The sequence below is a fragment of the Orcinus orca genome, chromosome X, assembly GCF_937001465.1.
Source record: "Orcinus orca chromosome X, mOrcOrc1.1, whole genome shotgun sequence".
NCBI lineage: Eukaryota > Metazoa > Chordata > Mammalia > Artiodactyla > Delphinidae > Orcinus > Orcinus orca.
In genome coordinates this window covers 131,556,663-131,573,501 of record NC_064580.1, presented here as the reverse complement: position 1 = coordinate 131,573,501, position 16,839 = coordinate 131,556,663, and the positions used below count along the sequence as shown (strand labels likewise).

Below are 16,839 nucleotides of genomic sequence, written 5' to 3'. Positions count from 1 at the left end.
GCAAGAATGTTTTATCCCCAAGGATCTTCAGGGTGATGAATCATGGAATCCTGTTAAAAGGCCACCTGTAGTAGACCACCACCAACAAAAACTCTAGATCTGGTGAACGGCAGCCTGCCTTGAATCACCACGATGGAAAATCATGGCCCCTCATCTAATTCCCGGACCCCATCAATTCACAGACTCAGCCCTCAAGCGAAGGTGAGGCCAGGTACACACATAACACAGCTGTGTACTTTAAACCTTCCTCCGACTTTCCACTGTGGTCCGCTGGTCGGAAATGGAGTCTTTAGTCTGCGTCTTTCTCCCTGTGGACCCCCTGTGGCTCTTTCCCCAGTTCCTGATCGCATAATTGGCAGCTGGATGAATTCCCACAGAGGCTTCCTGAAGGACTGAGCACAATTATGGAAAGAGGGTCAAAAGAAAGCCCCGGTCACTGTCCCTTCAATTATCGGGCACATTACCATAATGAAGTCCCTGGGCATTGACGTGATCATCTCATTGTCCCCCAAACCATCATACTGGTCTGCCACGTTAATGACGTCACGCTGACTGGACCTAGTGCACGGGCAGTAGCAAATATTTCACCACAGAGTGAAAGATAAGCCCCATAAAAACTCAGGGGCCCAAAACTTTCATGAAGTTTCTGGGCACCAGTGGACTGAAGCATATTGGCATTGTCCCTCCAAAGAGAAAAACAAGTTGCTGTACCTCGAACCCACTGTCACGAAGAAAGTATGATGCTTGGTGGGCCCCTTTCTGGGAGTGGCATACCCCATGCGGATGCTTTTATACCTTTGTCAAAAACCAGTTGGGTAAATGTATGTGGGTCTATTTCTGGGTTCTCTACTCCGTTCCATTTATCTATGTGTTTATTCCTCTACCAATATCACACAATCTTGATCACTGTAGTTATATAATGAGCCTTGAAATTGTGTACAGAGATTTATGTGTTGATCTTGTATCCTGCAACCCTGTAAAGCTCACTTATTAGTTATGGGAATTTTTCATGTAGATTCCTTTGGATTTTCTATGAAGACAATTATATCATCTGCAAATGAAGACACTTTTAATTCTTCTTCCCAGTCTGTGTGCCTTTTGTTTCTTTCTTTCTTTTTCTTTTTTTTCCTTATTGCACTGGCTAGAACTTCCAACACTACGTTAAATAAGAGTAGTGAGAGCACATAGCCTTGCCTTGTTCCCAACCATTAGGGGAAAGTGCCCAGTTTTTCACCATTTAAGTACGAAGTTAGTCATATGATGTTAGTCATATGTCTTCCATAGATGTTTTATAACAAGTTGAGGAAATTCCCCCCTATTCCTAGTTTTGTGAGAGTTTTTGTCATGAATTGATATTGGGTTTGTTCTGCATCAATTGATATAATCATGTGACTTTTCCTCTTTTGCTTGTCAATATGGTGGATATCACTGATTTTCATATACTGAATGAGCCTTGCATCTCTGGGATAAGCCCCACCTGGTCATGGTGTATAATTCTTTTTGTTTGCAGATTTTACTTGCGGATTTTACATTATTGGCCTTTCACACACACGTATAGCTATCTCCTCATGTTTGTCCCTCATCCAGAAATTGGAGAATTTTCTTTTCAAATTTTCTCTCTTTTCACAGAGAATAAGTTAGATGCATGGCCACTTGGCCCCACATAACATAATTAAAATAGAAACTCTTCCTTAATAGTGGACATTTATTTTCATAAGTCCTCCTAGTTACAAGATTTACAGTACTTAAAGAACTGCCAAACTAAACCTTTTTTTTTTTTTTTTTGGTTGGGGAGCCTTGCTCTTTTTTGTTTTTTAAAAAAATGTTATTTATTCATTTATTTTATTGAAGTATAGTTGATTTACAATATCGTGTTAGTTTCAGATGTACAGCACAGTGATTCAGTTTTATATATATATATATATATATATATATTATTTTCAGATTCTTTTCCATTATAGGTTAATACAAGATATTGAATATAGTTCCCTGTGCTATACAGTAGATCCTTGTTGGTTATCTATTTCAAACTAAACCTATTTTATTTTTTTAACATCTTTATTGGAGTATAATTGCTTTACAATGGTGTGTTAGTTTCTGCTTTATAACGAAGTGAATCAGCTATACATATACATATGTTCCCATATCTCTTCCCTCTTGCGTCCCCCTCCCTCCCACCCTCCCTATCCCACCCCTCTAGGTGGTCACAAAGCACTGAACTGATCTCCCTGTGCTATGCAGCTGCTTCCCACTAGGTATCTGTTTTACGTTTGGTAGTGTATATATGTGCATGCCACTCTCTCACTTCGTCCCAGCTTACCCTTCCCCCTCTGCTTGTCCTCAAGTCCATTCTCTACATCTGCATCTTTATTCCTGTCCTGCCCCTAGGTTCTTCAGAGCCCCTTTTTTTTAGATTCCATATATATGTGTTAGCATACGGTATTTGTTTTTCCTAAACCTAATTTAAATAAATGAGAAATGGGTAAGCCACAAAGGGAATCCAGGTTCCAAAAAACCACTTGCTATTCAAATTATCTAGTCTCCCCAGGCTGGAGTGCAAACAAGCCATCCTGTGACTCTCTGTCATCATCTCGGATGAATGGAACTCGATTGTTTCAACAATCACGGTGAACATCATGCTGGGCCATTACACCGGAGACATCACGCTTACTGCACCTGGTGGACAAGAGGTAGCAGAGATGCTTCATTAGGACACCTGTATGCCAGAGTGTGGGAGATAAAGCCCATGAAAACTCAAGCGGCTGACCCTTAGTGATGTTTTGAGATGGTCTGGACCATACTGGATATTCAGTGAGTTGCTGCACTGCATACCACCTACCACTCAGAAAGGGGCACCGCATTTGCTGGGGCTCTTCAGATTCTGTAGGCAACATATACGACATGAAATTGTGCCACCAGTGCTTCAGCAAGTAATCTGTAAGGTGACGTGTTTTTAGTGGAACCCCAGGCAAGGAAAGTCTCTGCGGCAGGTACCAGCCACTCAATGCACTGCAACGTTACATGGAGCTTTGGCAAGTCCTAAAAGGAGAAACAGACTGTGGGTTCCTGGAGTGTTGAAGGAAATCATGCCCTCTACTGCCATCGTATTTTCCTTTTGATCAACCTCTGTGGCCCCTGCTGTGGGTGACACTCTTTCCCTTGACTCCCACGTGTAACCTCATAGGTCTGTTGGTCAGGGTCTCCGAAGGAAGCAAATGAGAGGCTCTATGGGTTGAACTGAGGAGAATCTAATGGGGAGATTGTTTACAGAGGTTAAAGGAATCAGCAGGGGTGAGGCTCCCCTCCCAGGAACTGCCATCAGTTGATGTGGTCATGGCCACTGTCACTGCCGCTGCTAAGTACTCTGCCTGTCCACAGCAGAGACCCACACCGAGTTCCCAATAAGGTAGCCTTCCCTGGGGGACGAGCCCACCACCTTGTGGCGATTGATGAAATCAGACCACATCTGTGGGGAAGGGGCCACAATTTGTCCTCACTTGAATAGGTACTTGTCATGGGCCACCTTTCTGCTAGCATGGCCACCCGTAGACTTACTGTCCTGCACTCAGTTTCACAATATTTCACATAACAGTGCTTCCGACCAAGGCAATCACTATAAGACACAAGACGTGTGCTACGTGCTGACACTGAGAGATTGCCCTGAAACCCCTGGCCTGAAAGGATCTGTGCTGGTCAGTCTAGTGAAGGCTCACTTCCTACGCTAGGTGGGTGAAAAGACACTGAAAGGGGGAGGTGAGCTGGTGGCCGCTATATGGTGCTGTTCCTCCTTAGCCAGAATCCACGGGCCCACAATCAAGAAGTGGGAAGGACTCCTCTCACCGTCACACCTACTCATCTACTCCCAGCGTGGAGCAGCTTAGAGCTCTGTTGGTTTCCAAGGTAGGAATGCTTCAACCAGGACCCACACGCTGGTCCCATCATATTGCCATTTAGGGTCTTTATGCCACTGAACCACAGGTCTCCTGAGCAGGCTTGGATGGTTGACATTGATTGCCAAGTTGAAACAGGGTCACTGTTATACCAGGGGATTGGGAAGGACTATGTCTCAAATCCAAGGGATCCTCTGGGGCATCTCCTACTACTGTCACATCCAGGCAGGACCACTAAGGATTCAGGCTCAGTGGGAATAAAGGTTTGGTTGACTTACCAGGTAAAGAATTCTGACCAGCTGAGGCTGGAGAGCAAAAGGAGGACAGGGACTGTAGTGAAGAAGGAAGTTATAAAGACCAATGAAATTATGATCTCAAGATCAGTTATAGAAAGGAGAATTGTAGTAGCTGTGTGTGCGCGTCTGTGTGTGTGTGTGTGTGGTGAACATATAAACTTTTCCCATATTCCTTCTCTCCAGATTTTATGTATGTCAAATAAAGACTGATAGAGGTTAGCTTTATGTTTTTCTTTAGGTTTTAGGATATTGAAGTGAGGTGGTGTCTGAACTAGAGATGGCTACAGTGACGGATGGGCCTTCTGGTGTCCTGTTTTAGGGAGTGCTTTTTAGTTTTGTAGGAGGGATAGGATAGCAGTATTATTTTGCCAGGAGTGAGTTGTTGTTGCTTTCAGCGCCCACAGACTCCCAATGCTCCAGCACTCCATTGATTTTATAAGCACCTTCTTCCCTAAATTAAATCCCTTTCTGCTTGAAACACCTAGAGCAAACTCTGTTCCCTCCACTGAACCCTGACTGATTACAGAACAACACATGAACCCTACCATACAAGAGTCATCACTGTGGAAATTTCAGATGTATGGTAGGAGGCTGAGAAGTCTTTTTGTAAGTCAAAGAAATGATGTGGCATTTGTTTCTTCCAAGTGTCACTTCTAAGGGAGAGGTGTCACGCCGAGGGAAAAGAGCACTACAGGTCAGGGAGCTGGCCAGGTGACGCCATACTAATCACTCGGATTAGCATTGTGGATGCGGCCCCGAAATTTGATATCCGTGCTTTTCTGTTTATAAAGTGTGTTCATAAAGGGCAGAGTGTGCCTCGAAGAGCAGCACAGAGAGGCCTGGCTGCCTCTCAGCTGAGTTCCTACTTGTGCGACTTTGGAGGGTGATATGATCCTGTTTCTCATTTCACTCACGCGCACAACTGAGATCATGATCAAGCCCACTTGATAGTGTGTATGGATCCAGGGAGCTAATGCCTGTCCAGTGGTGTGCACACTCACCGGCCCTGCAGCCGCATGTCTGCGTAAGTGTCATGTGCGTGGCTGTTACTTACCGGGCTCAGCACACCGCCTGCACCATCATTCTTGGATCCATGTTTTAAAGCCTTCGGGTCAAAGAGACTGCAAACCGCACTTCCAGTTTTGAACCTTTTGATTATGGATGATTTGGATTTAGTTTTGCTGCAGAGCTCATCACCGGATAAAGAGGTCTTCGGGGGAGGGGCACAGCAGAAGCAGTAATTTGCAAACCACCAAGTGGAAACGGGAAGTCAAGGGGCAGTTAGGCTTTTCTTCATCCCTAAGCATTGACATTGCAGGTGCGGGGTCTAGATTTCGGCTCTCGTGACCCCGAGGCCCGGGCACCAGCCCTTCAGACGCGGCTGACCGCGGGCGGGGGCGAGGGCGGCGGGGGACCGGCTCTGGCCCGCAGGGCTTTCCTGCCCGAGGCCGGGGGTGGCGCCCGTCCCCTCAGGACGGGGGTCGCGGGGCCGCGGGGGCGGCGCTGGAGGGCGGGCGGGCGGGCGGGAGGCGCTGGGCCCGCCCCGCCGGCATCCCCGCCGACTTCCTCCCGCCGCGGACGCCGGCCCAGCCGGAGGAAGCGCGGCACGATGAGCGCGGGCGACGCCGTGTGCACGGGCTGGCTCGTCAAGTCGCCCCCCGAGAGGAAGCTGCAGCGCTACGTGAGTAGGGGCGTCGCCGCGCGTCCTCGGGGCCCCGGGTGGCCGCGGGGTGGCCTCGGAGTGGCCCGGGAGCCCCGCGCTCGGGCTGCGGGCGAGGCCGGCGGACGGAAAGCGAGATCGCACGTCGAGCCGGAGCGCGCTGAGCCGACGGGAGGGAGGCGGGTGGGGCGAGCCCGGGCGTCCGTCTCGGTGCGGGAGCGGCCGGGGGAACCTCCCGAAAGAGCGGCCCTGTCGCCGTGCCGCGGTGGGGGAGAGGGACGGGGACCCCGGGACGTGCCGCCTGCACGGGGCGGGCGCGGAGGCTCCGCTTTCCCCCGGGGTCGCAAGCACCGTCTTCCCGCGGAGCTGTCGTCGGACACGACCGTCCACAGCCTTCCTCAGGGTGTCGCTTCTCAGCTTCTCCTTTCTGCGGACACTGCGCTTTTCGAGAACCTCCGGTAACCATGGACTTTTGCTAGGATGAGACAAGGGGCACTCGGGAGAGCCCACCTTAAATGTACGAGCCACAGCTCAAACATTCATTATGTCCACCCGCGTCCTCGGGACAAGCAACGTACAGCTGCTCAGACCCCTTTCTCCATTGACCCGGGACTACACTAGTGTCCGTCTCTTGCGACTCTTTGCGAAGTTTTTTTCTTTTTTTAAATTAATTAATTAATTAATTTATGGCTGTGTTGGGTCTTCGTTTCTGTGCGAGGGCTTTCTCTACTTGTGGCAAGCGGGGGCCGCTCTTCATCGCGGTGCGCGGGCCTCTCACTATCGCGGCCTCTCTTGTTGCGGAGCACGGGCTCCAGACGCGCAGGCTCAGTAATTTTGGCTCACGGGCCCAGTTGCTCCGCGGCATGTGGGATCTTCCCAGACCAGGGCTTGAACCCCGTGTCCCCTGCATTGGCAGGCAGATTCTCAACCACTGCGGCACCAGGGAAGCCCTCTTTGCGATGTTTTTTGCCGTTTGTTCTGCTGAGCAGCGTTTTAGAGGCATGTTCCACTTAGCGTGTAGATGCCATAGATGTAGACACACCTAGATTCTTCTGATTACTACCACTGTTTACCTTCATCATTCTTTTTGAGTCCCCGAGTCTATAGACACGAGGTCCACTATTGCTCAGCCTCTAAGGCACCAGCTGCTTCGCTAACGGTGCATCTGCTTTGAAGACTCATGATATTCAGATGAGGGTCTGTCACAGAGCGCAGCACTTACAAAGCCAGCTCGAGGTAGCTTTCCTTGTTGCCCTTCGGAATGTGAGACATCTTAAATGTTTATGGCATATTGTCAGATGATGCAGGAAGGTGCCGAACCTGGACTGCAAAGTTCGTGGCAGATTTTTTTCCAATCCTGTTTTCTATCTTGTCCTGACCAGACTGGCTTAGGAAACTTTATTAGTACTTCATCCCCCTCGGGAAGGCATGGGTGTCCGTACCTCTTATTACATGAGCTTCGTTCTCTTGAGGTGCAGTGGAGGTGTGGCAGGCGTGGACTTTGCACAGCTTATAGGCGTGTGGGGCATGTGATGGGGTGGTGAAGGAGGAGACTTAGGACACAAGACTACCTAGATGTCATCTTACCAACACTCCAAGACATAAACCTGGGCCTCTCAGGCTATGGTTGGGAACTTTTTATAATGAGGGACATAGTCGTTTCGACAGTCGATGCTCTTTGGTTGAAAGGAGTCCCTGAAACACACCCCATAGTCAGATTCCGCTCGTCTTTAAGTTCTGTAGGAATCCCGTATTGCCACTAGATGGCGGTCATTTGTCAGTGCTTTTCACTCAGATCCTGTCGGGAGTGCTCATTCCGTCTTCCTTTTAATTGAGCACCAACTCTGAACCAGGCCCTATGCCATTGGCTAGAGAGAGCAAAAGAGACTTTATCCCTGTCCTCCAGAAGTCCAGAGTCTCACATGTGTTACCCAATGACATAACGAAGCTACTTAGTGGCACAACTAGGGCAATAACTTAGTTCTTTGCGCTGCCAGCCAAGTAGCTCTCTGTCAATGTTTGTAAACCACAGATGGAAGCTAAGTCTGTATTTAGGTAAGTCCTTCAGTCCGAGGTAAGCTGGTGTTTCATTCTCGAATCTATGAAAGATAGTTTTATCACTGCTCTTTAAATTTTAAATTTAACTATAGTTAATTTACAATATTGTGTTACTTTCAGCTGTACACCTTCAGATTTTCTTCACTATAGGTTATTACAAGATATTGAATATAGTTCCCTGTGCCATATAGTAGGTCTTTGTTGTTTATCTATTTTATATATAGTGGTGTGTATTTACTAATCCTGAACTAACTTATCCCCTACCCTTCCCCTTTGGTAATCATAAGTTTGTTTTCTACGTCTGTGAGTCTATTTCTGTTTTGTAAGTTCATTTGTATTTTTTTTTAGATTCCACATATAAGTGATATCATATGGTATTTGTCCTTCTCTGACTTACTGCACTTAGTATGATAATCTCTAGGTCCATCCACGTTGCTGCAAATATTTCATTCTTTCTTATGGCCGAGTAATATTCTGTTGTAGATATACGTACCACATCTTCTTTATCCATTCCTCTGTCAATGGACATTGAGGTTGTTTCCACGTGTTGGCTACTGTGAATAGTGCTGCTATGGCGCATGTATCTTTTTGAATTAGACTTTTCATCTTTTCCAGATATATGCCTAGGAGCGGGATTGCTGGATCATACGGTAGCTCTATTTCTACTTCCTTAAGGAGCCTCTATACTGTTCTCCATAGTGGCTGTACCAGTCTACATTCCCACCAACAGTGTAGGAGGGTTCCCTTTTCTCCACACCCTCCCCAGCATTTATTGTTTGTAGACTTTTTGCCATTCTGACAGGTGAATTACTGCTCTTTTAAAAGATGGTTGATTCTTTTCTGTTTTTTCTTTCACAAATATACGAACTTATTCTTATAAACAGCCAAATGATCTAGGAATAAATACAGTAAAAAGTGAAAGACGCTCTTTAATTTTCCCCACATCCTATCCTTCCTGTGCACCCCTCCTCATTCCCTTCCACGCCCCTCCCTAGGGATGACAACTGTTAGAAGTTTGGTTAAGGACTTTACTTGAATTATCTCATTTAATCTTCAAAACAACACTAAGATCCAGGTACTACTTTTATCTCTGCATACAAGTTCTTTGTTGGGTATATAATTTGCAAATATTTTCTACCAGGCTATAGTTTGTCTTTTCTTTCTCTTTACAGTATCTTTTATAGAACAAAGATTTTAAAGTTTTGATTAAGTCCAATTTGTCAATTTTTCTTTTATGGATCATATTTACTGTCAAATCTAAGAACTCTTGCCTAACCCTAGATCCTGAAGATTTTCTCCTATGTTTTTTCTCCTAAAGACTTTATAGTTTTACACTTTAGACCAATGATTCATTTCAGTTAAAAATTTTGTACAAGGTGTAACATTCATGTTGTGATTCATTTTCTTGCAAACCAATTACATTTATTGAACAAACTGTCTTTATTCCATTGAATTACTTTTGCAACTTGGATGGACCTAGAGTCTGTCATACAGAGTGAAGTAAGTCAGAAAGAGAAAACAAATACCGTATGCTAACACATATATATGGAATCTAAGAAAAATATAAAAACGGTCATGAAGAACCTAGGGGTAAGATGCGAATAAAGACACAGACCTACTAGAGAACGGACTTGAGGACACGGGGAGGGGGAAGGGTAAGCTGGGACGAAGCGAGAGAGTGGCATGGACATATATACGCTACCAAACGTAAAACAGATAGCTAGTGGGAAGCAGCCGCATAGCACAGGGAGATCTGCTCGGAGCTTTGTGACCACCTAGAGGGGTGGGATAGGGAGGGTGGGAGGGAGGGAGACGCAAGAGGGAAGAGATATGGGAACATATGTATATGTATAACTGATTCACTTTGTTATAAAGCAGAAACTAACACACCATTGTAAAGCAATTATACTCCAATAAAGATGTTAAAAAAATTTTTAAATCAATTGGTCATATTTATGTAAGTATTTCTGTGCTCTCTAGTCTGCTCCCTTTATGTCTTTGTTCATCTTTATGCTAACACCATGCTGTTTTGATGACAAGAACTTTATAGTAATTCTTGAAAGCAGGCAGTTTTAGCCCTCCAACTTAGTTTTTCTTTTCAGAGTTGTTTTGGCTATTGTTGGTCGTTTGCTTTTCCATGCCAGTTTTAGAATTCGTTTGTCAGTTGCTTTTTGTTTATTAACCTTGTGTCCTGCAACCTTGCTAAGCTCACCCATAGTTTGAACTTTCAGTACTGTCAATATTGTATAAAAATGATGAGGGCAGACACCCTGATTTTTCTTGATTCACCTTTTAAGTGCATTAGCCGTAGGCTTTTTGTGGGTGCCTTCTCTCAGGCCGAACCTCCCTTGTATTGCTAGCTTGCTGAAACTTTTTATCGTGAATTGGATTTGTTAAGTGCCTTTCTTGCATGTGTAAAAATAATAATATGCATTTTCTTTTTCTTTTTTTTTTTTTTGTCTGTTACTATGGTGAATTATTCTGATGGATTTTTGTATCTGGAGCCAGCTTTGAGTTCCTGGGATAAACTTCACTTGGTTGTGATGTTTTATCCTTTTCATGTTTTTGTTTTTTTAAAATAAATTGATTTTATTTTATTTTTGGCTGCATTGGGTCTTAGTTGCTGCACGCGGGCTTTTCTCTGGTTGCGGCGAGCGGGGGCTACTCTTCGTTGCAGTGTGCGGGCTTCTCATTGCGGTGGCTTCTCTTGTTGGGAGCACGGGCTCTAGGCGTGCGGGCTTCAGTAGTTGTGGCACATGGGCTCAGTAGCTGTGGCTTGCGGGCTCTAGAGCACAGGCTCGGTAGTTGTGCCACATGGGCTTAGCTTAGTTGCTCCACAGCATGTGGGATCTTCCCGGATCAGGGCTCAAACCCGTGTCTCCTGCATTGGCAGGCGGATTCTTAACCACTGCGCCACCAGGGAAGCCCCTTTTCATGTATTGCTGGATTTAATTTGCTAATATTTTGCTGAGGGTATTTGTGACTTTGTTCATGAGGGATATTGGTCTGTAGTTTTTCTCTTTTGTACTCTTTCTCTGGTTTTGACATTAGCATAATGCTGGTAACCACTACTCTCTTCTCTGTATCTGTGTGTTTGTTTTTGTATGTTTTGTTTGATTTGTTTATTGTATTCCACATATGAGTGAAATCATATGGTATTTGGTATTTGTCTTTCACTTCTTTCACTTAGCATAATACCCTCTAGGGCCATCCGTGTTGTTGCAAATGGCAAGATTTCAGTCTTTTTCATGGCTGAGTAATATTCCATTGTGTATGTATACACATCTTTATCCATTCATCCATCAGTGGGCACTTAGGTTGTTTCCAAATCTTGCCTGTTGTAAAGAATGCTGCAATGAATATAGGGGTGCAGATACCTTTTCTAACTAGTGTTTTCATGTTCTTCAGTTAGTATTTATTGTACTCACTGTATTTTACAAATAGTTAATCAATTGATTGAACACCATTTGTTGAAGAGTCCTTCCTCTCTATATATTTTCATTATATGTTGCCAGAGAGAGTGTATTTTTAAGGAATATATGCATATGATTCAAAATCAAAGCATATCAAAGTATATACAGTGAAAAGTAAGTTTCCCCCTCCAGCTGCAAGCATTGCGGATTTTCCTTCCAGATATATTCCATGCATATACAAGCATATTTTTTGAACAAATGGTAGTATACTATATTCACTATTTTATAACCCTCTTTCTTAGTATATTTTGGGGATTGTTCCATATCAGCACATAGAGATCTTTCTCATTATCTTTAACAACTTCATAATATTTCACTGTATGCAGCTACTATGATAGACCTTTTCTTGTTTCCAGTCCCATGCTACTATAAACAATGCTGCCATGAATATCTTTGTACATTGGTCTGTGTAGTCATGTGCAATTAATTCTGCTTGTAAAAAAATGCTTAGAAGTGGAATTTCTTAGTCAAAGTGTATGTGAATGTAAAATGCCAATAGATATAAAAGTGCTTGTCTCTCTGCAATGCCCCAAATATAGTGTATTATCAAACGTTTTGATCTTTGTAAAGTCAAGAGTTGATAAATGGTATTTTATTTTAACTGAATTTCTTTATGAGTGAGGTTGAACATCTTTTCATATATAAAAGACATTTGTATTTATGTTTGTACAGCATGATTTTAATTGCAACCTAAGTCTTAAATCCTTTCATGGGTCTATTTTGGGGCAATTTTGTTCAGTTGCTTCTTCTGCTTTTATCTCAGCTTTTAAACTGTTATTGAATAAGTATCACACTTACATGATTCAAAAATGAAAAATCTCACCCTCACCTCTGTCTTCATCCATCTTAATTGCCCTTAGCCTTCAAGTAACCATTTTTCTTAGTTTTTTCCTTCACACTTCCAGTATTTCTTTCTATAAATACGAGGACATATGTACATAGCTTCTTTTTTTAATTTTTTAATTTTATTTGCGGTATGCGGGCCTCTCACTGCTGTGGCCTCTCCCGTTGCGGAGCACACGCTCCGGACACACAGGCTCAGTGGCCACGGCTCACGGGCCCAGCCACTCTGCGGCATGTGGGATCTTCCCGGACCGGGGCATGAACCCGTGTCCCCTGCCTCAGCAGGCGGACTCTCAACCACTGCGCCACCAGGGAAGCCCTGTACATAGCTTCTTACGCCCCACTTTCTTACACAGTATCCCATTCTATATCTTAGTCTGTTCATTTAAGAAGACATACAGACAAGCACAGGGAGCTCTACTCAGAGATCTGTGGTGACCTAAATGGGAAGTAAATCTAAAAAAGAGGGGACATGTGTATACATATAGCTGATTCACTTTGCTGTACAGCAGAAGATAACACAAAATTGTAAAGCAACCATACTCCAATAAAAAAAAGAAGAAGACATACAGACAGTCAACAAGCACATGAGAAGATGCTCAACATCACTAATCATCAGGGAAAAGCAAATCAAAACTGCAGTGAGATGTCCCCTCACCCCCGTGAGAATGGCCACCATCACAAAGGCCACAAATAACAGATGCTGGAGAGGGTGTGGAGAAAAGGGAAGCCTCCTGCACTGCGGGTGAGGATGTAAATTGGTGCAGCCACTACGGAGAACAGTATGGAGGTTCCCCCCCAAACTAAAAATAGAACTACCATGTGATCAACCAGTTCCACTTCTGGATATTTATCCAAAGAAAACGAAAACACTAACTTGAAAAGATATCTGCACCCCCACGTTCATTGCAGCATTATTTACAATATTCAAGGTGGGTGTGGAAGCAACCTAAGTGCCCATCAACAGATGAATGGATAAAGATGTGGTACAGGGCTTCCCTGGTGGCGCAGCGGTTGAGAGTCCGCCTGCCGATGCAGGGGACGCGGGTTCGTGCCCCAGTCCAGGAGGATCCCACATGCTGCAGAGCGGCTGGACCTGTGGGCCATGGCCGCTGAGCCTGCGCGTCCGGAACCTGTGCTCTGCAGTGGGAGAGGCCACAACAGTGACAGGCCCGCGTACCGCAAAAAAAAAAAAAAAAGCTGTGGTGCATACATATACATGCAGTGGGATATTACTCAGCCGTAAGAAAGAATGACATCTTGCCCTTTGCAGCAACATGGATGGAACTTGAGGGCATTATGCTAAGTGAAGTAAGTCAGACAGGGAAAGACAAATGCCATGTGATCTCACTTTTATGTAAAATCTTAAAAAACAAAAATGTTGAGCAGGAACTCAAAGATACAGAGGAAAGATTGGTGGGGGATGGCGGTTGGGGGGTGAAGTGGGAGAAGGTGGTCCAAAGGTCCAGGCTCGCAGTTATAAAATAAATAAGTCCTAACGATATAATATACAGCATCTCGACTATAGCTAGTAACACCGAATTGTATATATGAAAGTTGCTAAGAGAGTAGATCTTGAAAATTCTCAAAAAAATTTTGTTCTAGAATTCTGCCCATGTCAGTGACCAGAGATCTTCACTACTTTTGACAGCTGTACAATGTCCTGCTGTGTGGCTGTAGCATGTTTATTCAACCAGTTCCCTATTTTGGACACCTGAGTTGTTTCCGCTCTTTTGATTTTGCATCCATTGCCACAACTAGTCGCATGGTATATGTGACATTTTGTACTTGTGCAGGTATATCTGTATGATTCCCAGAGCTGGGATTGCTGGGGCTATGAATCTATACATGTAGTAGACATTAACAAATGTTCCATTTTGCATTCCTTCCAGCATGTGTTGTTCAACTTGGGGATTTTTGCCATCTGATAGGTGAGAAATGGTATTTCTGCGTCGTTTCAATTTGCAGTTCTTTTATTCGGAGGGAGGTTGAACATTTCTTGACATGTTGGTCTTTTTAGTCGCAGTTTCTGAGGGGTGATAAGTCCTTTGTGAGAAGAGATTTGTGTACGTTTCCCCAGTTTGTCACTTGTATTTTGACTCTGCTTATGTTGTGTGTGTGTGTGTGTGTGTGTGTGTGTGTGTGTGTATGTGTGTGCAAAGGGAAAAAGTGTATGTAGTAGAATGTGTCAGTATTTTCTTTTACAGCTTCTGGATTCTCAGTCAGATTTAGGAAGGCCTTTTCCCCCTCCCTGGTTTTAAAGGAATTCACCTGTGGTTTCTTCTGGTGCTTGTATGGTTTTGTTTGTTTGTTTTTAATTAATTTATTTTATTTATCTATTTTTTGGCTGCGTTGGGTCTTCGTTGCTGCGCGTGGGCTTTCTCTAGTTGCAGTGAGTGGGAGCTACCCTTTGTTGTGGTGCACAGGCTTCTCACTGCGGTGGCTTCTCTTGTTCGGAGCACAGGCTCTAGAGCGCAGGCTTCAGTAGTTGTGGCACGCAGGCTCAGTAGTTGTGGCACACGGGCATAGTTGCTCCACGGCATGTGGGATCTTCCCAGATCAGGGCTCAAACCCGTGTCCCCTGCATTGGCAGGCAGATTCTTAACCTCTGTGCCACGAGGGAAGCCCCTTGTTTTGTTTTATTCATTTTCTTCCCTGAGTGTTCAGGTTTATTGAGGGCATGGGGGTCTACAGGGGAGACCCAAGTGCCTGCACGTGGCCGGGGATGGGGTCTCCAAAACCTGGGTTGACTTGAAAGTGTGACCCTCAGCTCCATCCCACCAAAGGCTTGGGACTCCAGTGTGGCTGCACTGCGGGGGTGGTTGCCTTTGGGTGTGGCCCCATCAGGGCAGCGACTTGGCACATTTCTCGCCCTTCAGGCAAGGTCCACGGCCACTCTTCCCCAGGGAGGTCACCTGCTCAGCGCTTCGGGCCCTTGGGTGCCGAGTCTGGGGCATTGAGATTTGGGGTCCATGTGGAGTTTATCCTGGTGCAGATGTAAGGAATGGATCCGACTTTATTTTTTTCCAAATGGCTGTACAGTTTTGCCTGCACTACTTATTAAAAAGTTCATCTGTATCCCCACTGATTTGAGATACTGTCCTTCCTTATTATATATGAAATTCCCACATTTATTTTTTTATTTTTTTTACATCTTTATTGGAGTATAACTGCTTTACAATGGTGTGTTATTTTCTGCTTTATAACAAAGTGAATCAGTTATACATATACATATGTTCCCATATTCCCTCCCTCTTGCGTCTCCCTCCCACCCTCCCTATCCCACCCCTCTAGGTGGTCACAAAGCACGGAGCTGATCTCCCTGTGCTATGCGGCTGCTTCCCACTAGCCATCGTTTGGTAGTGTATATATGTCCATGCCACTCTCTCACTTTGTCACAGCTTACCCTTCCCCCTCCCCATATCCTCAAGTCCATTCTCTAGTAGGTCTGTGTCTTTATTCTCGTCTTACCCCTAGGTTCTTCATGACATTTTTTTTCTTAAATTCCATATATATGTGTTAGCATACGGTATTTGTAATGAGGTGGATAGACCTAGAGTCTGTCATACAGAGTGAAGTAAGTCAGAAAGAGAAAGACAAATACCACATTTATTTTTGTTTCAGTTTCTGGTTCAGCTTCCATTGCTCCCTCTGTCAATTCATGTGCCGTTATTAAGTTGCTTTCATTATAGAGGTTTTACAGTTGATTTGAATAGTGATATGGCTAGTCCCCCTTTATTGTTCTTTTTTTGGAGTTTTTAGAGTTATAGAGTTTTAAGAGTTTTTAGAGTTTAGTTTGGCTAGTTTTGATTTAATTTTCCCCCATGAACTTGAGAATCGGCTTGCTTAATTTCAAAACAAAACCTGTTATTACTGGGGAGGAGAGTTAAGTTAGATTTTTAAGTGAACTTAGAACTGACATCATGGTGTGGAGCCTTTCTATCCAAGTCAGCTTTTATGTTTTTTTCACATTGGTCTTTACACAATTCTTATTAGGCTTATGCCTGTTTGGGGTTTTTTGTTTGTTTGTTTGTATTCATAGGGCTATTGGTTTCTGTCTTCACCTGAATTCCTTAGAAAACAGAACTTGCGCCAAGGCTTCTTTGCCAAGGCTTTGTTGGGGTTGTAATCTCAGTGCAGTGAGAGTGATGGGAAAAAGGAAGAAAGGAAAGAATGTGCAAATTCGTGTGTTACTGAGTTGGCCATAGCTTCGTGAGAAAACACAGCCACTGGTTGGGATATTTGGATGGATTTGGACAGGCTCTGTAGAACCGATTCACCTTGAAACCGTCTTTTGCAACAAAGAAGGGAGATAAATGTATCTGCCAGTTCCCTTACGGCTCCTGTCTCTCAGTGCCTTTTGGGGCAGCCACTGGGAAAGCCAGTGTTTTTTGGCCTGGTGTCTCATCTAAATCCAGAAGTGGTGGAAGGAACTGGAGTATTTGAGGGTTCACTGGCTCGGGCCTGGGAAGGGTGGGAGGGTCTCTCAGCAGAGGCCATGGCTCCCCACTGAGTGAGCAGCTGGGCCTGGAAGGCAGGTGGCGCCAAGATGCACAAAATTGGTCCAATATAATTCCAACATATCAATATTCTATCCTCTTACCTTTGAATTCTCTTAC

General features: G+C 44.6%; 1 protein-coding gene across 1 annotated transcript in view; it reads left to right on the top strand.

The window, feature by feature from the left end:
- Positions 1–5,754: 5,754 nt before the first annotated feature.
- GAB3 (GRB2 associated binding protein 3) overlaps positions 5,755–16,839 on the top strand; it is a 60,639-nt gene continuing 49,554 nt past the window's right edge. Inside the window, exon 1 of the mRNA XM_004285921.4 lies at positions 5,755–5,867. Coding sequence (XP_004285969.1) covers positions 5,796–5,867 — 72 coding nt within the window. The 5' untranslated portion in view covers positions 5,755–5,795. The remainder of the gene's footprint in view (positions 5,868–16,839) is intronic.